This window comes from Pteronotus mesoamericanus, unplaced genomic scaffold, assembly GCF_021234165.1.
Source record: "Pteronotus mesoamericanus isolate MK-2021 breed Mesoamerican mustached bat unplaced genomic scaffold, CSHL_Meso_final contig_20, whole genome shotgun sequence".
In the NCBI taxonomy this organism is placed as follows: Eukaryota; Metazoa; Chordata; class Mammalia; order Chiroptera; family Mormoopidae; genus Pteronotus; species Pteronotus mesoamericanus.
The window spans coordinates 72,577,184-72,600,181 of NW_026555085.1; the positions used below are offsets into that span (position 1 = coordinate 72,577,184).

The 22,998-nt window shown below is 34.0% G+C and overlaps 1 protein-coding gene across 1 annotated transcript in view; it reads right to left on the minus strand.

Moving 5' to 3' along the window:
• TBC1D32 (TBC1 domain family member 32) overlaps positions 1-22,998 on the minus strand; it is a 170,350-nt gene that overhangs the window by 54,685 nt on the left and 92,667 nt on the right. The window contains exons 23-25 of the mRNA XM_054569887.1: positions 10,469-10,591; positions 7,196-7,304; positions 4,736-4,829 (exon numbers count right to left, since the gene is read on the minus strand). Of these exons, the coding sequence (XP_054425862.1) occupies positions 4,736-4,829; positions 7,196-7,304; positions 10,469-10,591 (326 nt within the window). The remainder of the gene's footprint in view (positions 1-4,735; positions 4,830-7,195; positions 7,305-10,468; positions 10,592-22,998) is intronic.

Sequence of the window (22,998 nt, forward strand, 5' to 3'; positions counted from 1 at the left end):
AATAAAAATGGCATGGCCTAAAAACAAGGAGAGAATCCTAAAAGCTGCAAGACAAAAGCAGGTAGTTACCTGCAAAGGATCATTAATTAGACTGTCATCTGCTTTCTCAACAGAAACATTTCAGGCCAGAAAGGAGTGGTGTGAATTCAAGGTGATGAAAAATAAGAACCTCCACCAAGGCTACCTTATCCAGCAAGGCTATCATTTAAATCAAAGGAGAAATAAGGAGCTTCCTAGACAAGAAAAAGCCAAAGGAGTTTGTTAACACTAAACCAGTATTGTAACAAATGTTAAAGGGCTTACTTTATGAAGAAGAAGAAGAGAGAGAGAAAGAAAAACAAACAGGAGAACAGTCTAACAATAAAATGACACTACATACATATCTATCAATAATCACCTTAAATGTAAGTGGCTTCAATGCTCCAACCAAAAGACAGAGGCTAGCTGAATGTATAAGAAAACAAGGCCCAGATATATGCTGCCTCCAAGAGACCCATCTCACATGAAAAGATACACACAAACTAAAAATAAAGGGTTATAAAAGTATATTTCATGCAAATAGAACAGTAAAAAAAGCTGGGGTAGCAGTAATTATATCTAACAAAATAGACTTTAAAACCAAGGCTATAGTAAAAGACAAAGAAGGACACTAAATAATGATAAAAGGAACAATCCAACAAGAGGACATAACCCTAGTAAACATTTACACACCTAACACAGGAGCACCTAAATATGTAAAGCAAATCTTGATGGACTGAAAGGGAAAGACTGACAGAAATACAGTTATAGTCAGGGATTTTAACACCCCTTTGACTGCAATGGATAGATCTTCAAGACAGAAAGTCAACAAGGAGGCAACAGCCTTAAATGACCCACTAGATCAAATGGATGTAATTGGTAGCTTCAGAGCATTTCTCCCGAAAGCAGCAGACCATACATACTGTTCAAAAGCGCATGAAATATTTTCTATGATAGATCACATGCTAGGACACAAAACAAGTCTCAATAAATTAAAGAAGACTGAAATCATATCAAGCATCTTCTCTGACCACAATGCTATGAAACTAGAAATCGATCACAAGAAAAAAAAACTGAAAAATACATAAAGGCATTGAAGCTAAATAACACATTATTAAACAATGATTGGGACAATAATGAGATCAAGGAAGAAATCAAAAGATACCTTGAAACTAATGAAAATGAGAACACAACAATCCAAAATCTGTGAGACACTGGGAAGGCAACCCTAAGAGGGAAATTCAAAGCATTATAGGCCTATCTCAAATACAAGAAAAAGCTCAAACAATCTAACTTTACACTTAAAAGAACTTGAAAAAAAAAACAATAAACAAAGCCCAGAGTAAGTAGAATGAAGGGAATAATAAACATCAGAGTAGAAATAAATGAAATAGAGTCTAAAAATGATACAAAAATTAATAAATCCAAGAGCAGGTTCTTTGAAAAGATAAACAAGATTGACAAATCTTTAACCACACTCATTTAAATATTTAAATAGCGACAGAAATGAAAGAAGAGAAATAACAACTGACACCAAAGAAATACAAAGCATTGTTAGAAAATATTACGAATGATTATATGCCAACAAACTGGACAACCTGGATGAAATGGAAACATTCTTAGAAACATACAATCTTCCACAACTAAATCAGAAAAAATTAAAGAATCTGAACAGACAGATTACACTTAGCAAAACTGAAGCGGTAATCAAAAAAACTCCCAACAAGCAAAAGCCCTGGACTGGATAGTTTCACATGCAAATTTTATCAGACATTCCAAGAAGAACTAACACCTTACTCTCATAAACTACTTCATAAAATTCAAAAGGAGGGAAAGCTACCAAACTCCTTTTACAAGGTAGATTTATCCTAATTCCAAAAACTGATAAAGACACTACCAAAAAAGAAAATTATATGCCAATATCTCTGATGAATATCAATGCTAAAATCCTCAACAAATACTGAAAACCCAATACTCAATATATCAAAAAGATATTAAAACATGATCAGGTGGGATTTATTGTGGGAATGCGAGGTTGGTACAACAATCACAAATCAATAAATGTGATTTGCCACATAAAAAAATGAGGGATAAAAATCACATGACCATATAAATAGATGCAGAAAAAGCATTTGATAAAATCCAACACCCATTTATGATAAAAACTCTCAGTAAAGTAGGAACAGAGGGAACATAACTAAACATAATAAAGGCCATATATGACAAGCCCACTGACAGCATCACACTCAACGAGCAAAAACTACAAGTGACCCTCTTAAGATCGGAAACAAGACAAGGATGTCCACTTTCACCTGTCTTATTCAACATAGTACTGGAAGTCGTAGCTACAGCAATAAGACAAGAATAAATAAAAGACATCCACATTAGAAAGGAAGAAGCAAAAGTGTCTTTAGTTGCAGATGGCATGATACTGTACATAGAGAACCCCAATGCTTCCACCAAGAAACTACTAGAGCTGGTAAACGATTTCAGCAAAGTAGCAGGATACAAAATTAATATTCAAAAATCAGTTTCAATTTTATATGCCAATAATGATCTAACAGAAAGGCCAATTAAGAAAACAATCCCATTCACAATTGCTTCAAAAAGAATAGAATACCTAGGAATAAACCTAACCAAGAATGTACTTGGAAAATTGTAAGACACTGAAGAAAGAAATAGAAGACACACTTAAGTGGAAGCACATACCATGTTCATGGATAGGAAGAAATATCATCATTAAAATGTCCATATTACCCAAAGCAATCTATAGATTCAATGCAATTCCTATCAAGATTCCAATGACATATTTCATAGAACTAGAAAAATACTTCAAAAATTTATATGGAACCCAAAAGGCCTTTCATAGCAACAGCAATACTGAAAAAGAAGAACAAAGCTGGAGGAATTATACTACCTAATATCAAACAATACTATAATGCCAGAGAAAGCAAAACGGCATGGTACTGGTACACTGGCATAGTGTACTAGGCACAATAGAACATACAAGAAAACATTGTCCCTGCTCTTCAAGAACTTACTTTCTAAAAGAAAAAAAAATACACCTCTTTTAAAATGGTATTTTTTTTTTGGAGTTTTGGCAAGGTGAGCTTTGGGTATAAGAACCCCATTATTTAAAGAAGGGAGGGAGAAGGAGGACCTTAAAGCAGCCAATGACAGACATTCCAGGTAGGTAGATTGATGGAATACAGACCAATGGAACAGAATAAGAGAGCCCCAAAATATACCTACAACTTTATAGTCAGTTAATATCTTTCATAGGAAGCAAGCACATACAATGGGCTGAAGGCAGTTTATTCAATAAGCGGCGCTGGGAAAATTGGACAGATAGGTGCAGAAAAGTGAACCTAGACTATCTTCTTACACCACACACCAGAATAAATTAAAAAGGCATTAAATACTTAAACATGGGCCCAAAACCATAAAAGTCATAGAAGGAAACATAGGCAGAAAAATCTCAGACAAAGCTTGTAGCAATATTTTATCAGATACCCCTACTGAGGCAAGGGAAACAAAAGAAAAAATAAACAAATGAGACTACATCAAACTAAAAAGTTTTGCACAGCAAAGGAAAACATCAACAAAATAAAAAGACAACCCACAAAATGGGAGAACATATTCGCCAATACATCTGATAGGGGGTTAATATCCAAAATTTATAAAGAACTAACAAAACTCAACACCAAATAAAAAATCCAATTTAAAAATTGGCAAAGGACCTTTATAGACACTTCTCCAAAGAGGACATACAGATGGTCAACAGACATACAAAAAGATGCTCAATGTCACCAATCATCAGAGAAATGCAAATTAAAACCACAATGAGATACCATCTCACACCTGTCAGAATGGCTATCATCAATAAATCAAAAACAACAAATGCTGTTGAGCATGTGTAGAAAAGGGAATCCTTTTATAATCTTGGTGGGAATGCAGATTGGTAAAGTCATTGTGGAAAACAGTATGGGGATACTCAAAAAATTAAAAATGGATCTGCCTTTCAACCTAGAGGCCCCACTTTTGGGAATATGTCTGAAGGAATCCAAAACACTAATTTGAAAGAACATATACACTCCTATACTCATTGCAGCATTATTTACAATCACCAAGGTATTGGAGCAGCCCGTGTCCATGAGTAGATAAAACAACTATGGGACATTTACATGATGGAATACTACTTGCCCATAAAAAAGAGGAAAATTGTACCCTTTGGGACATTGTGGATAGACCTGGAGAACATCATGCTAAGTGAAATAAGCCATTCAGAGAAAGACAGATACCATATGATTTCACTCATAAGTGCAATCTAATGAACAAACTGAACAAACAAGGAAAATAGAGACAGACTAATAGTAGCAGGATGGCAGCTAAGTAGGGGGAGGGGTTGAAGGGTAGAGAGTAGAAGGATTGAGCAGAAAGGGAAATGGGCTCATGGACTCACCACACTGATTGCGAGGGTAGGGGAGCAGAGAGAGGTATAAGGGGACTAAATGGTAATGGAAAAAAACAATAAAAAAACCATTTGGTATCATACAAATATTAATTTTATAAGAAATTTTTACAGTACACATAGATATAAGTGTATTTGCATTCATAAGCAGAATGAAAATAGTATTAATCTCCTTCTCAATACCTTCTTTTTCAAATTACAACAAAAGCACTAAAATGACATGACATTTGCTAGCAAATATTTTACCTTGTTTTAGATAAGCATTTCTTGTAACTTCTGACAGATAGCAGTTTGGTAAAGGATATGATGAAAACATTGGCCAAGGATATGGATCATCACCCTAAAAAGGAAACAAGACAGATAACTTGGAAAGCAGTTTAAAATAATATTGAAATTTAAGGCTTTCTGAAATATCATTCATTGAAATTGGCTTTGTTTCATAAAAATTCTAGAGCAGTACCCTAGCTAACGAAAAGCTATTATAATTTAATGCTCTAATAAATAATTACTAAAATGAAATAGAATAGAAACAACATTAAATAAGCAATGAAGACAAATATGTGGTAACTTGTTCTAGAAAGTAGAACTGATTATGATGGCTTTAGTATTTTTTTTAATGAAAGGAAATTTATGGTCTTCAAAAGAAACCTGTATTTCCTATGTTGCTCACAAAGCTGTTTCTCTTGTACTGTCAATCATTTCTGTCTCATCTGCCCCAGAGTGACTGCCAAAGCAAAATGTACTTAATACATAAAAAACCAAACCCTTCAAGAGAACCCTAAACTATTACCATTGATGAAGGATAGGTACACAATATTGCCAATTAAATACAAAAGAATATACACATCTAATAAAAATTAAGTGTCATGAAAGAAAGACATGAAAACTAAAACATTCAAAGACACACAAAGATGACAACTTTTACATAAAATAATACTCTACAACACAAACTAACACTCATGGCCCATTGCCATGAAGAACAGTATTTTTGTTAGAAAGTGTTTGCTTTCATCCTAAAGTTTTTCTAGTAATAAAAGTTCACCTCTTGGATACAGACATTTGATAGTTGTTGTTTTGTGTCAACTGAGTTGGCTACCTTGCTTGAAATCTGTCAGAAAAGCATTCCCTAAATAGCCTCAGCAATTTTGAGAAAGAAAAACAAAGTAGGAGGGATCACAATACTGGACATCAAACTCTACTACAAAGCCACTTTACTCAAAACAATCTGGTACTGGCACAAGAACAGATCCATAGAGCAGTGGGACAGAATAGAAAGCCCAGAAATAAGCCCAGGTCTCTATGGGCATCTAATATTTGACAAAGGGGGCAGAAGCATAAAATGGAGCAATAACAGCCTCTTCAACAAATGGTGTTGGGAGAGCTGGACGGCTACATGCAAAAAATTGAAATTGGATCATCAGCTGACACCATACACAAAAATAAACTCAAGATGGATAAAAGACTTAAATATAAGTCGCAACACCATCCAAGTCCTAGAGGAGAACATTGGCAGGAAACTCTCAGATATCCCACGCAGCAATTTTTTCACTGATATGTCTCCTAAAGCAAGGGACATAAAGGAAAGAATAAACAAGTGGGACCTCATCAAAATAGGAAGCTTCTGCACGGCAAAAGAAAACATCAGCAAAATGAAAAGGGAGCCAACCTTATGGGAAAATATATTCGCTAATGATACATCAGATAGAGGTTTGATCTCCGAGATATATAAAGAACTCACTCGACTCCACTCCAAGAGGACAAACGATCCAATCAAAAAACGGGCAAAGGACCTGGGCAGATGCTTTTCCAAGGAGGAGATACAGAGGGCCCAGAGGCATTTGAAAGGATGCTCAGCATCACTAGCCATCAGAGAAATGCAGATCAAAACCACCATGAGGTACCACCTCACACCGGTCAGAATGGCCATTATAAACAGATGCACAAACAACAGGTGCTGGCGGGGCTGTGGAGAAAAGGGAACACTAGTCCACTGTTGGTGGGAATGCAGACTGGTGCAGCCACTATGGAAAGCAGTGTGGAATTTCCTCAGAAAGCTGAAAATGGAACTGCCTTTTGATCCAGTGATTCCCCTGCAGGGTCTATACCCTAAGAATACCAAAACGCCAATACAAAAGAACCTATGCACCCCAATGTTCATAGCAGCACAATTTACAATAGCCAAGTGTTGGAAGCAACCTAAATGCCCATCAGTAGATGACTGGATCAAAAAATTGTTGTACATTTACACAATGGAATACTATACAGCAGAAAGAAAAAAAGAACTACTAAACCTTGCAACAGCATGGATGGAACTGGAGAGCATTATGCTAAGCGAAATAAGCCAGGGGGCGAAAGACAAATACCATATGATCTCACCTATAAGCGGAACCTAACCAACAATACAAAGATGCAAGGAAAATAAGACCAGCAACACTGAAAGGAAAAGAAACGAACAGAGACAAGAGGGAAGGAGGGAGGGGGGGCGAGGAAAAGGAAGGGAAGGGGAAAGTCAAGGAACATATAGCAAGGACTCATGGACAAAACCAAAGGGGAAGAGCTGAGGGAGGGAAGGTGGGAGGGGGCAAGGGAAAGTGGTGGGGGGTAGGCAGAGACAAATGTATTTGAAAAAATAAATTAAAATAAAATTTAAAAAAAAAGAAAAGAAAAGAAAAGAAAAGCATTCCCTGCTCCTCATACCCTACTCACCTTCTCTAACATCCGGGGAGGCAAAATTCGTTCTGCTGGCCCACCAGTAAGATTTATTCTAACAAGAACATGATTTCTCTCTACTGATAAGCTGTCAATTATAAAATCCCTGAAAAATAAACATATCAATTTTATGTAATTAATTAGCAATATAATTTAGTTTTAAAATCAAGTTACTAGAATGTAAAGAAAAAAAGGCAGACAAACTTCTGTGGAGAATTCTGGAAATTAAAGTATTTGTTATTTTTACTTAGAAATACAGGTGGGGCAAAAGTAGGTTTGTAGCTGTGAGTATGCAATACACAATTTATTCTTGTATTATTATTTACCAATTATTGTCTTATTTTCCATATGAACAATTGTAAACCTACTTTTTCGCCATCTTTTCTTTTTCCCTTTTTGGCAAATTGTATTTTGCAGTTTTTCATATTAATAGAAGCCATGACATCCTTTCTCAAGTTCTTTCCCTCCCCTACTTGTATTAGCCCACTGTGGACTGCCCTTAACTGCCCTTTTATGCATTTGTGGCTAAAAATTTTGATGATATGCTATCTTCTAACCTACACTCAAACTTTGGGGTTATTTCTAGGATGAGAAAAGGGAAATGCCAACTTACACTACCATATTTAAACTAGGAGCCTATGTATTGTTTTGTTTTGATTCCATTTCATTGTATCTAGCAAAATGTTTTGCCTTTCATAAACTAAGCCTGGAACATTTCTCTAAATGGATGATAGATTTTCCCTTTGTTTTATTTGCATTTGGTTAGTTTTGTAAGGTTCTGGGAAATGATATTGAATTGCGTTTTTTGACTCTTAAACACACCCACCAAACACTTTCTTATAGATGAGTGCTATTAAGTAGCTGAACCATGTTATTGCACCAAAATTCAAAGACTATAAAAATATACAGCAAGAAGCATGTTTCCTTCCAGTCTCTCAGATTCCTTTCTAATTCCTGTATAGCTAACAATTCTTACTTTTTTTTTTCGGAGAAAGATCCCATATTAAAAACAAGTATGTGTTTATGAATACATTCAAATATTCCTCCATTTTTGTTCAAATGATACTACTATATACAATGTTTGTGCTTCTCCTTTTTCACTTCACCTTGGAGATAATTCTTTATCAAAATATATATAGATGTTCTGTTCTAATATCTGCATAGTATACCACTGTACAATTGTATCCCAAACATTTTAAACGTCCTGCTATAGATGGACATTTAAAAAATTTTTTGGCTCTGACTGGTGTAGCTCCATAGATCAGGCATTTTCCCACAAAAGAAGAAGTCGCTGCCTCAATTCCTGGTCACAGCACATGTCGGGTTTGCATGTTTGGTCCCTAGTCAGGTGCACACAAGAGGCAATTGATCAATATTTCTCTCTCACATCAATGTTTCTCTCTTTCTCCTTCCCTTTCTCTCTCTTTAAAAACAAGTAAATAAAATCTTTAAAAACAATGTTTTTTGTGCTTTTAAGACCATTCCACATTAAGTATCCTTGTACGTAGGCCATTGTGCTTGCTTAAATATAGCTCTAAGATTATCACTGTTATCACTTCAAAAGAGCTAAATTAACTCTGTATTTTTTGGCTTCCTTTGCTAGAGAGCAAAAAATTCATGGAGATACAACTGACACAATAAAAGGAATGAAACTAATAAAAGAATATTTCCTTCACATATTTTACTGTATTTTTAAAAATTACCAATATTTTTAATACTTAGTAATCTGGTTGTGACAATGATGTGTTATTTTAATTGTTACTTTATTATTTATTGAAACTCAACCTGGTTTTGTATATTTCTTGCCAATTTCTATTAGTTTTAAAAAGCTCTAAATGACTTTTTGATATTCTTTATCCATTTTTTTACTAAATGTTTGTAGGATTTTTTTTCCCTAAAAATAACTATTAACACTTTTTTAGATGTGTTGCAAATATTTTCCTATTCTATTACTTGTCCTTTAACTTTTTTTATATGTATATTAGTGTACAGTCTTAAATGTTTAATATAGTTATATGGTCAATATTTTACTTTATAGCTTCTGGGTTTGAATATTTTACTTCAGGGTAAGAAAAATGTTATTTTGTATTTTCTCCAAAAACTCCTTAGATTTTACATACTGATTTTTAACTCACCTGAATATTTTTTGTATAATGTGTGAAATAGGGCTCTATATTTGTTTTATTTCAAGTAATAGTAGTCCATGCACCTTATTTGTTGAATAAGCCTTATTTTCCCCATTGATTTAAAGTATCAATTTAATCAATACGTTACATTGTTAGACAGATATATACATTTGTTTCTAGAATGCTCATTTTATTTCATTGACCTACTTGATTATTTCTGTGCTGGTGTCATGTTTTAATTGCTGAGATTTTATAATATATTTAAATTTTTTAATATTTTATAATGGATCTTGACATTTAAAAAAATAATCAATATGCATTTTTAACAAATGGAATTAAGACATGCATTATTTTCACAATGACTTGATCACATTTTTATGAAAGCTCCCTTAAGTTCTAGACCCAGTGTCTTAAATTCAAAGTCTCAATGTTGCTGTTAAACAGCCTCCACAGCTACTCTCCCTGCAGCTGTCAACACTATCCTGTATCAAACTTAGAGCACCTGGGAGTGGGCCTGGCCTTCCACAGTGTTCCAAGAGCAGCTGAGATGAAGGTGCACTTTTTTTGAAAATTATAGACACAAAAACAGTACCAGCTATTAAGGGTGCATTCAATAAATGTCAGCCATATTGAGGTAATGGCAAGTGTGATATATTAACAGAAAAAATCCAGATATGATCATAACCTCATTTTGCAATAATCAGAAGTTATGACTATGAACTAACATAATTACGAGAATGAAAAAAAAGAGTTCCTCTACAAGTGACACAAAAATCAAACATTTTGTTTAATGAGTTATCTTACAAATGCAGTCTGAATTTAAAGAGGATCAAACTTCATGGAACCATTAAAAAAAGTTACCACTTAACTATTTTGCAACACCAAACAAAAATCTAAGTTAAACCAAAACTGAGAAAGTAATACTCTGTAAGTCCTCTCCAAGAACATCTATCAAAATATTTCTAACTGTGACATGTATATTTTAATTGTTTTTTAACTCTGTTGTTTAAATCTGTTGAATTCAGAGTGGAGAAACATTAAACAGACTATACAGAAAATTACTGTCTTAACAAAGCATCTGTAAAGAAAAAAAAAGTTGTCATTTTCATGTCTTAATAGCCTTTTTATTTCCTTTTTATTTTACCTGTGGCCCTCAGAGGTCTCTAAGATATTTTCTTCTTGAGCATATAGTAATATTTCAGATACTTGATACTGAGCCTCTAATAGAAGGAGAGTGTCTAAATTACAGCACATGACACTTAATAACCTGTATAAAGAGAAAAAATAAAAAGTAGGTTTTACAAAATAGATCCTAAAACTTTAGAGACTTTCTTAGTGTCTTAAATATTTACACATAAAATACAAAGTTTAAGAACTATCACATAGCTATTTCAGATATACAGGGTCTGGCAGAAGTAACGCCTGCTTGAGTGTGGTTGATAGGGTAATAATATGGGTGTGATAATTTATAGTTTTAATTTGAACATTTCACCTAAAATGTCATATGGTGTGCTTGAGTGTGATATTTTTATGTTTCGCAATTACATGCTTATTATTTTGTTATAAAGGACTTTGTAACAAAAAAGGGATGTCACCTATGCCAGAGCCTATACTTTAATCAATATGAACAGCAAAGACTGCAAAAGTTTTTCCTATGAAAATACTACTATTTAAAGACATGGGTAACTCCTAAGCTTTAAAAAATTTTAAGCCTAGAAATAGTACATTTTTTCTCGTTAATTTGAAAATTAGTTAGGGAGGCCCTGACCAGGCAGCTCAGTCGGTTGGAACATCATTCCAATATGCCAAGTTGTAGGTTTGATATCCGCTCAGAGCACATAAAATAATCAACCAATGAATGCATAAATGGGAGAACAACAAATTGATGCTTCTCTTTTTCCCTTCCTCTCTCTCTCTAAAAATCAATAAATAAAAATAAAATAGTAATATCAGCAAACTCATAAAAACGGCAATTCCACGGCTGAGATTATACCCTAAGAATCCTGAAACATCAATTCAAAAGAACCTATGCACCCCAATGTTCATAGCAGCATCATGCACAAGAGCCAAGTGCTGGAAACAGCCGAAGTGTCCATCAGTAAATGAGTGGATCAAAAAACTATGGTACGTTTACACAATGGAATACCATGCAGCAGAAACAAAGAACTCCTATCCTTCGCGACCAGACAGATGGAATTGGAAAATGTAATATTTATTACACTAAGCGAAATAAGCAATGGGGTGAAAAACAAATACTATATGATCTCACCTATAAGTGGAACCTAATCAACAAACAAGTTGAGAACAATACAAACAAAAAAAACAAACAAGTGAGAAAAAAAGAACCAGAGACTTGGAAATAAAGAACAAACTGACAGTGGCCGGAGAGGAGAAGGGGGAGGGATAATGGGGGACAACAGGGGGTCGCCAAGGAGCATGTATGAAGGACCCATGAACAAAGACAATGGGGGGAGGACTGAATGTGGGAGATGGGCGTGGGTAGAGCAGGGGAGAATAATGGGGGAAAAATAGGGACAACTGTAACTGAACAACAATAAAAAAATAAAGATTATGCCAATGGCATAGCAATAAAAGCATTAACTTTTTTTTTAAAAAAACTGCAAATTGCCACCATTTTTGTTTTAGCAATTAATTACAAAAAAAAATGACAATCATTTTGCTACCAGTCCAGGAAATGTTTATTAGGTTAAGTATCAATGGCTAACTTTTTAATTCTCCGGTAAAGCTGAAAAATCATAAATATTTTATGAGTTAATAAAGAAGTATTTTTTAAGTACCAATAATGGGTAGAATGTAAAATATTACAGAGAAGTAAAATGAGTCATAAAATGAGGGCATTGATCTACCTTAACATTACTAAAAGAGAGACAAGTAGAAACCATGTGGTTCCTGTTGCAACACAGGAGAATGTACACTGCACCCTCTATAAAGTACTCTTTCCAAAAAACTGAATCTGAAACTAGCCAGTCCTAGGAGTGCACTCGGGTGAAAAACCTGACCCTCTTCTGCAACACTGCAAATGGAACACAGCACAGCACAGGAAGATCCCTGGTCCTACTACAGTTCTTAGTCAAATGAACAAGATGGAACAAGGAGTCATAAATGATCCAATTATTTATTAAGGGTTATCAGCTATAGAAACAATTAATAATAAGTAATACTACCTCCACGGTAAGCTCAGAGGGAACAGCTCAAAAAGGGGACAAAGCACACACAAAAACTTAGGCCTGTTGAAAATCCCAGCTAACCAGGACCATGACACTCTAACTTCTAATCAACACAAAGGTTTAGGGAGAACCTAGTGACCTTTTTCCTTCCTTTAGGCTACTAATTCAGTGAACTGGTAATGGAAATGACTCCCAATGTCCTCAAGTTTATGATTTGAAATAAAGGTTCTATAGGGTCTAGGTGGACAATGAGAAGATATAAAATGAACTGGAGCAAGTCTGAAAGCAAATAAATACCTGAGCGAAATTTTTCTCATTACAGGATGAGCAAATAGAAACTATAACAAATGATGTAAGACTTTTAAGATCTTACAAGTACTAGGAATAATATAAAGTTTAGCAAATTTTATCCAGCAGTAAATTAAAAGAATAGCACACCGTAACCAAGTACAGTTCATTCCAGGAAGAAAAGGATAGTTTAATACAAAAACATCTCCTAATGTAATTCATGACATCAATATGTAATAGAAAAGAACCATATAATCATCTGACCGGAGATACTTAAAAGCTTCTTGATTTAAGATTCAACATCGACTTTCTATTCCCTGTCCTTTAAAAAATTCTAAGTGAATTAAAGAAAGGTTACTTTCTTTAACTTGATTTACAAAACAAATTTATCTCAAGGCAAGAGCTAAAAGCATAAACAGGAGAAGCATTCCCACTAAGATCACGAGGAAAGCAAAGTCATCCATGATTATTTAGCAGTGTTCTAAAAGTTTAAGCCAACACAAAGAAGATGAGAAAAAACAGAGAGGCATGATATCTGACAAGAGATAATAATATTCATTACTAGAATATGATAAAACTGTTTATTTGGAAACCATTTCATCCATGAGATAAAATTCAATTTACTGAATTTTAAAATATTGGTCGAATACCAAATATCTATCACCATTTTAAATACATCACTGTATATACATGCATAGAAATTCCAGTCTGTATGGAATGCAAAATAATAGAGGAGGGAAATACATAATGAACAAAATAAAAAGTTAAAAACCAAAACAAAAAACAGCATGGATACAATTAAACCAGAGAAGTAAATAAAAAGTTCTACCAAAGGGGTGTTGTGGATAAATAACTGTATGCAATGTTAAATACGGTGGTGAGGAGAGTCCCCTCACCAAGGTGACACTTCAGTGAAGACCAAAAAGAAATGCAGAAGCAAGCCATGGAGTGACCTGGGGAAAAAGTGTTTCAGGCACAACAAACAGCCTGGGCAAAGGACCTAAGGTGGAAGTATATCGGGCATGTTTGAAGAGTAGTAAGCGGGCTCATGTAGCTAAAATGAAGTAAGTAAAGAGGAAGTATCAGGAGATGATGTCAAAATAATATTAAGGGTCCAAATCACACAGGACTCTGTAAGGCCATTGTGATGTTTTCTTTGATGACATGAGAAACCAGTTGAGTATGGTTTCATCCTAATGAAATGAAAAACCTTGTGAATATAGAACTTAGATTATCTGATTTGTGATTTAACAGGTTCACTCTGGCTGCTGTGCACAGAATAGGCTGATATTAGGCAGAAAGAGAAGTATAGATACTGGTTTAAAAAAAAAAGCTATAGCAATAATTTAGATAAGGTAATAGCCTAAAACTGAGCATTGTCAGTAAAGGATCTATATATTAAAAGAAAGGCTCTGTGGTGGAACCTTAGGGTGTCCCCCATCATCCCCACCCTCTTGGTACCCATGCCCTTGTGAGACTCCCTTCTCTTGATTATTGACAGGACTTGGACTTTTACCTAACCACAGCCTGTTACAGGTGATAGAATGGATGTGGTTACATGTTTGCATTGCATAAAACTCTGTGCCCTTCTTGCTAGAGTCTTTCCCTTTTGCTGGCTTTGAAGAAGCAAACAGCCATGTTGAGAAAAACCACATGGTAAAGACAATAGATGACTCTAGGAGTTGAGAGCAGCCTTCAGTTGACAACCTACGAAGGCCTCTATCCTCCATGAAGCAAGAAAACAAGACCTCTAAGTCCTAAAGACATGAACAAATAATTCCAACAATCTCTGTGAGTGTGGAATAGATCCTTCCCTAATTGAGTCTCAAATTAGAACATGGCCAAAGCTGACACTTTGATTATGGTCTTGTGAGACTTTGAACAGAGGACCCAACTAAGGTGAACCTAGACAGAAACTGAGTTAATAAATGTGTGCTATTTCAAGCCACAAAGTCTGTGGTAATTTGTTACATACTGATATAAAAATAATACAAACTCCAAAGTTTACACCTAAGAACTGCAAGTATGATGTGCTTCCTATTTGGTTAAAATGGAGAAAACCACTAGAAAGCTGGGGAAAACACGTGTTGAGTCAATGCAGAGGGGAATGCACGTGCGTGTGTGTATGTGTGTATATGTGTGTATATATGTATATGAATATGAGAATTAAGTAGGGTAACCAGTAACACAAAATAATTTACTTACACTAGTAATAACAAATTAAAGCATTACCATGGAAAATATACATTAACAATAGCGAAAATATATAAAAGATAAGAAATTCATAGGACCTATATGAAGAGAGCTACATCACTGAAGAATATAAAAATAATTCAATAGACAGCACCTACCAGGAAGAGAATATTAAATATTTAAAGATATGTATACTTTTCCAAATCAATTATAAATTTAAATATACACTGTATAATAATTTAATAAAAAATTAAAAGATTTTCCCCCCAGAGGAAAATATATTTTTATTTTTTAATTAATTAATTTAATTTTCCAAATACATTGTCTCCACCTTCCCCCCACCACTTTCCCCTAAAAGTTTTTATGGAGCTCAACGAAGTACCTCCACTAATAACCCAAAATAACTTTTTAAAAAAGAATAATGAAATGAATGAATAATTTATAAATCTATACACTCTCATAGACATTTTTATTTATATTTATATTTTTAATTCATTTTTATATTTCATTTATACTTATATTTTTAATATTTCATTTATATATTTATATTTTTAATATTTTAATATTTCATTAAAAATTTAAGGGCTAGGATAGGTAATAGGAAAATGTATATCATTATACCTATAAGAAGTATAAACGTATATTCAACAAACAAACAAATTCAAAATACTAATAAAAGAATGCATACCCTACTGGCAAATATATCACTGGCAAATATATTTGCCAATGAAACTTCAGACAAGGGTTTAATTTACAAAATATATAAAGAACTCACACGACTCCACTCCAGGAGGACAAACAATCCAATTAAAACATGAACAAAGGACCTGAACAGACACTTCTCCAAGGAGGACATAAACAGGGCCCAGAGACATATGAAAGGATGCTCAGCATCACTACTCATCAGAGAAATGCAAATTAAAACCACAATGAGATAATACTTCACACCAGTCAGAGTGGCCGTCATAAACAAATCAACAAACAACAAGTGCTGGAGAGGTTGTGGAGAAAAGGGAACCCTAGTGCACTGTTGGTGGGAATGCAGACTGGGGCAGCCACTGTGGAAAACAGTTTGGAATTTCCTCAAAAAGCTAAAAATGGAACTGCCTTTCACCCAACAATTCCACTGCTAGGATTATATCCTAAAAAGCCTAAAACACTAGTTCAAAAGAACCTATTCATCCCAATGTTCATAGCAGCACAATTTATAATAGCAAAGTTCTGGAAGTGCCCATCAGTAAGTGGATCAAAAAACTCTAGTATATTTATACAATGGAATATCACACAGCAGAAGGAAAGAAAGAGCTCCTGCTCTTTGTGACAGCATGGACAGAACGGGGATCATTATGTTAAGAGAAACAAGCCAAGGGGTGAAAGACAAATACCATATGATCTCACCTATAAGTGGAACCTAATCAACAAAATGAACAAGCAAGAAAAATATAACCAGCAACATTGAAAGAAAAAACAAACTGACAGTAATGAGAGGGAAGGAAGGAGAGGGTAAGAGGGAAAAGAAGGGGAAGGGTCAAATCAAGGACCATGTATAAAGGACAGATGGACAAAGTCAAAGTGGGGAAGGATTGAGGGTGGGAGGGGCAGAGGAAAGTGGTGGTAGGAAAATGAAGACAAATGTATTTGAAAAATAAAAAATAATAATAATAAAAGAGAAAAAAAGTGCATACTTTAATGATTATGCATAAAGATTCTTGTAAGACTGTATAAAAACTACTGTCATTTACCACTAAGTTATATAATCATCTAATAAACAGATTTTAATGACTCATTAATTTTACTAGCATGTTTGTATAAGCTGGGATCTAGAGTGAACATGGAAGAAAAAGCCACCTGAGTGAGACAATTTTATTTCTTTAGCCTAACCATAATACCAAGGCTAGGTTTACACAGTGAATAGAAGTATAGATTAATTTATATCCACTAATCTAGAAAAATGATCAGACAAACATATCTCAAAATTTATATATGATTAGGCTTATAAGCAACAAATCGTGAAGTTGAATTTTTGTTGGCTCCAAACCAAATTGCCCATTTTGCTGTTTACTTCACATATAAAGCAAGCTGGTTATATCAAGAAGTATTCCAAAAAAAGTCAACAATTATCCAAGGTGAAACTAAATTCATGGGTAAACTAAATAAAATTTTAATGGTATGTTTTTGTTTTTTATGAACAAAGATAACATATTAAAATAATTTAAAATAAATTAATGTAAATATATCAACAGTTAGTGACACAGGCAAGTTTCATTAAGTGTTTGTATGTGTCTTTCTCAGGATACAGGAAAAGTAGATTAACTTTACCTACTAGACAAAGGAAATAAATAGATATGCTACTTCAATATTTTCCCTCTCTGAAAAGCTATGAAGCTATAGTAGTCCAGCTGTAGCAAGTGCTAGCATCTCACACAGTATCATCTATGAACTAGAGTTAACGTTTTCTTCTTCCTCGGTCACCTAAATTAGAGAGTTTCCATTAGCCAAAAGTATGTGTCATGAATGTGTGTGCTAAATGTTCATCCAATTCACCTGTGTCCTCAGGACCAGATTAGGCTTCTTACAAATGCTATTTGGACTTGATGGTGAAGTTCTGTACATGTACAAATCTATGTTTTAGAAGATCATAATGCACAATACCAGCTGAGTCAGGTAGTTTAGGGAATAATCCTATAACCCTATTATTGAAAATCTTAGTCTTCCACCTAATCTGCTTTCATCTCCATTCTCAGTGGTGCCTCTAATTCCTACTCCTTCTAGAAAGCTGTGATATTCAAAAGTTGCTACTGAGCCTCTTCCCACTGCCAGCTTGGGTTTTAGCTTTCTTGGACTACTAATATGTTTTAATTCATCAATTTGTTCTGTAGCTCACAAAATTATATTATGAAAATCTCCAACCAGTGTCTGTCTCAAAAATTTTTGTCCCACAAACCTTTCTTATTGAGAAAGTATCTCCATCAAAACAAGGGGGTACACCAAGAAATAGGAAATTTGATCCCAGGTAAAAGAAGATCCAACTCAGAAGAAAGACAAAAACAGTTCCCAGGATGGAAAAGGGAAATTCCAAGAAGGCTAATACATAGGGCAAAAGAATCCTCCAGTACAAAATGGAACAACAAGATGTGATACAACAAAAAACAATAAAAACAGATGTCCTCTAGTTTACTGGGTAAACTAGGTATATGTTTTCACAAATAAAAATGGAACATGGCCCCTGCCCTCAAGAATGTAAAAACCTGGGACATAATTAGACAGAATAATTGTAAGGCACTTCAGCGTTTATCTCATGATGCAGTAGAATATATGGGTCAGATATTATATTCCCAGGAACCAGAACATTTAGATTCAAATACCAGCTTCATCATTTACTAACTGTGTCACCTTAAGAAAATGTCTTAACTTCTCTGGCTCAGGTAAGTCAACTCACAAAAGTGGAGATAAGAAGAGCACCTGTTTCACAGGACTATTCTGAAATAAGTGACTTAAATGTAAAAAATAGTACCAGTTCCTAAGACATAATAAGCACTGTGTAAGTGTTACGCAGCAGAGGAGGTAGCAGTGTATGTTTTAGAATAATCTAAGGATACATTAGTCATGCACAGAAAATAAAGCAAACGAACAAAATCATGCAATTATTAATTTCAGGAAAAACTAAAGTAGAAAAAAGAAAATATAATCATGGTATACTATATAAATAATGAATAATGTTTACATAGATACAATACTGCAAACTTTCAACAGGGGTTTAATCAAGATTGTGGTAAAACCATGGAGCAGGGAGAGAGGAAGAGCACAGGAAATCTAAATTCTAAGCTTCTATTGATAAATCTCTAAAGGCAACAGATAAAGTTTAAAAACCAAGACATGGCATAGTACAAGCATGTTATTTAAAAACCTGGAGCTGAATACAAAAAGAATTCAAGGAGTTGAAAGTAGCAGCTTCTGAGAAGTGGGGCTTGGGAGTGGGAAGGATGGGTAGAGGATAACCTTTCATTCCTATCAACCTTCCCCTGCTATTTGGCTTTTAAACTATGTACATTTAGTACTTAAAAATAAATTAAAAATAATGGTTGGTAGATAACACATAAACCATGAACAAACATCTTGTCTAGCTATTCTGTCAAAAAGACAGAGGTTCTGCTGGTGGTGGGAAGTCGTGGAATCCATACGTGGTTCAAAAATTTAAACCACATAGAATTTAAACCACGTAGAATCCGAACCTTTACTCAGTTCTTTACTTTTACTCAAATAGGTAAAACAAATATTTGGTTTTTAAGCTCTAAATTCTCTTTTAAAAGTTCTTTTTACCTAATTAAATTTTGTCTCTAATATAATAAAACTAAATCAATATGATTTAATTTCTGTCATAAAGAAAAATATTTTGGGTAAGAGAGCTATAAAAAATATTACACATGAATTGGATATTCAAATGAATTTACCTTGTTTAAATTAGAAACCTAAAATAAAATTTCTCTGGGTAAAGGATTTAGGTTCAACCATAAGAAACTGGCATTACTGAGTGGAAAAAAAAAAATCAAAATATACTCAGGTAGGACTCAGAATGGTTAACCAAGGTAAACAAACTACTAAGATTTGCAGGATTTTGTGTTAAAAATTAGGACTCAAATTGGTTACTGTTCTTATGAGATAAATTATAACCTTGATATATTGATCCTGTAAATTTTGTGATATAGTTATATGTTTTATATATATTATAAAATATAAATATACTAATGAAGGGCTTCTTAGCACTGAAAAAAATGCTCTTAACATGTTATATTGTATAACCCAAAATAATGTACAAACATCCAATTTATCACTGTAATGTCACAGGCAGCTACGTAAATTTTTGATGCTCCCCAGGAGACATCAATATATCTTTGAATATGTACCAGTAAGCATAATTAAGCAAAAGAAGAGTTTGGGGCCAGATTGTTATTATCAACTGGTCAGGATATGCGGTGCACCAGCTCACACTGACCACTGCTGCAAGTCCTCTACGAGGCTCTGTGTCAGTGCTGACTTGAGGAAAGCCCACCATGCCTTCAGTGAGCCAGGATGCTAAGAGTTCTGCAGTTGAGCCTTAGGCCCAGATTTCCACAGGAAGACACAGATATTGTTTTGCCTCAGATGCAAAGGGAGCCTCCCAATCTAGTCTGGAAATGGGCATTTTACATCACTACAAAGCTAGATTCTGAAATACCACACACTGTATAATTTATTTCTTTTCCCTTCCCCCAACTCCTTCCGCCTGAGTGATTTAAAAATTGCAAAGTCATGATGTAAAGGTCTGTGATTCCTTACCTGTAAACCAAAGGACAAAGAACTTAGAATTTTTAAGCATTCAACAACAAAATACAGGACAGATGGAGTCTGGAGCAATACCTCATAAGCAAGCACATTAATACTTCTTTGGCAAAAGATATTTATATTTCAAATTCCTCAGGTTAAATAAAAATTATAAAGTCTCACATTGTTTCAGGTAAAATTAGGTATAGATAGAAAGTACATTATAAAAAAGTTTATTATTTTTTTAAACTTTTTCTGAATTTTAGAATTTCACAGAGATTGTGGCACTTGAACAGATAATGCTAAGTTAACACCCACTAAAATATTCATAAATTTAGAAGAATCTGTGTTTTTAATGCATGGTATACAGAAGTTTACCCTTAAAATTCAACCAAACATCTCTGAATTTCAATTAATTTTTGGAAATGAAAATCAGTGTCTACTTAATGTGAATAATTATTTTAACTATTTACAGGAATAAAACAATGTCTGAAATTCAGGAGTAACTCTTTCACTTGTTTTGGAATGTAGTTTGAATATGGTAGATACCCCAGGAGTTTTCTAATAACCCAAATCAAATCTCACCAACAGAAGAATGATCTCTTTCTTAATTACCACACACTTTGTATATCACTTATCGAATATTATCACATCATGAATGTGCACAGGCAGGCACTAGTCCAGGGTATGGGAATGGTTAGTCCTAGGTATAATCTCCACTTGAAGGAATTCCAAGCACGTTCTTTGCTTACCTCGTGCCTGCAGTCACATGCCCCTTCTCTTTACCCTGTTGCTTTCTCCTAATATTTCTCCCTGAGATAGCCTGAGTTAACACATTTCATTTTCACTAATATTCTAAATATTTTGATATGTGTATCACCTTAAATTCCATGTTATATTTTTACAAACTCTTAAACAAAGATGTACATTGTGTATGTTATCTCACTTAACAAAACAACATAGTAATCTAATACAAAAGATTTCCTTCTGATCAACACAAACTAGCTAGCAGAATTGCAAAGCCCAATTACCTGTCTGATAACCAAAACCAAGAATGGGACATGAATTACGTACAAACTGACGACACCCCCAAAACTAGAACCTCAAGTTTCTGAAACACATATGACGGGGTCTGGAGAGGAGAAAAGAGCAGCAGGGCCAGTTTGCCAACAAAACATTGTGTGAGCCACAGACATGAGCAGGGGCTGTGGAGAGCCTCTTGCTCACTTGCTCTTGTGCCAAATTCAGATCTTCGTTTCAGAAAGTGCACTGAGATCTCCTGAAGCTGGAGGTTGGTATGGACTTTTGTAAGTGCATGGAGTATAGTTTTGGGACATACTGAGTTTGCTTAAATTGCCTGGTATGCAGATCCAAATGCTCAATAAAGTTTGGACATATGATCAAGGGAAAACTTAGGGATTGATTCACAGACACAGGATTAGTCAGTAAAGAAGTGGTAATTTAAGCCATTGTAGGGGGAGGAAATGGCAAAGAGGACTGATGACATATACTAGAAGAGAGTTCAATAGAAAAGGCAGGTAGAGAGGAAGGAGAATCAGAAAAGAATGACCAATAAAAAGGAATCCAAAAATAAAGAGGAAAAAGAAGTCACATAACTCTCAAAACAAACTGTATATAGCCATGTAGCACTTAGTAGAAATTTAATAAGTATTTTCTGAGTGAATAAAAAAGTATTTTTAAAGTATCAATAGTGGGTAGAATATAAAATGTTACAGAGAAGTAAAATGAGTCATAAAAAGAGAACAGATAGAAGTACACTAAGGGTTGAAAATTGCCTACTCTTGAATTTCACAAGTCCATTTCTAGGGATTTGTTGTAAAGAAATAATTATAGGCATAGAGTTATTTATGAAGGTATATAATAATTTTAAATAACCTACATTTACTGGAATACTATTCAGTCCTTTAAAATTATGGTATAGATAAATATTTATAGAAATAAAGGATACTTTTAAATAACTAAATAAAAAAAGACTATTTTAAAACAGTGAAATTCCAATTCTTCAAAAACATATTTCAGCTAAAGGTTGAAAAATAAGGGCATGAAGAGGCTAATTGTGGATATCTTTAGGAGGTAGGATAAAGAACATTGTTTTCACTATTTTCTAATCTGTGTAAACAGAAATTTGTTGATTAAATAAGAACTTTAAATCAGTTACTGATGTCTTCAAATAGTAATAGATCATTTGATTATTTTCTAAAAATTAATAGAGTAAAATTAGATATTGGATATGTGTATACGTAGGTCTGCATGTCTGTGTGCATACAAAATCCAAAATGTAGATGATTTTGTAGTCAGATTATATTCTAATTTCTGATATTAAAAAAAGGTTACAAGAGATCATTCTAAAATTATTTCTCATTACTGTTAATCATATTTAAGTTTATTTAGCCTCTGGGTCACTGAGAATAAATAATTTGATGATTTATTATAGTAGGATACTGATGTGTGTCTATGTTAAAATAACCAAAATGTTTCTAAACAAATAAACAAATATATTTTTTTTACTTTTCCTCTTAAAGTCATCTTATAGGTCAGATTTTTTTTACAAAGAAGATAGTTATGCATAAAACTGTTCATCATATCATGTACAAAATCTATTGCTGGTGGATAAACAAAATAACTGAAATAGCAAATGATCAATTTTAAAGGCAGTTCTGTAAGTATATATTCTTGAATTTTG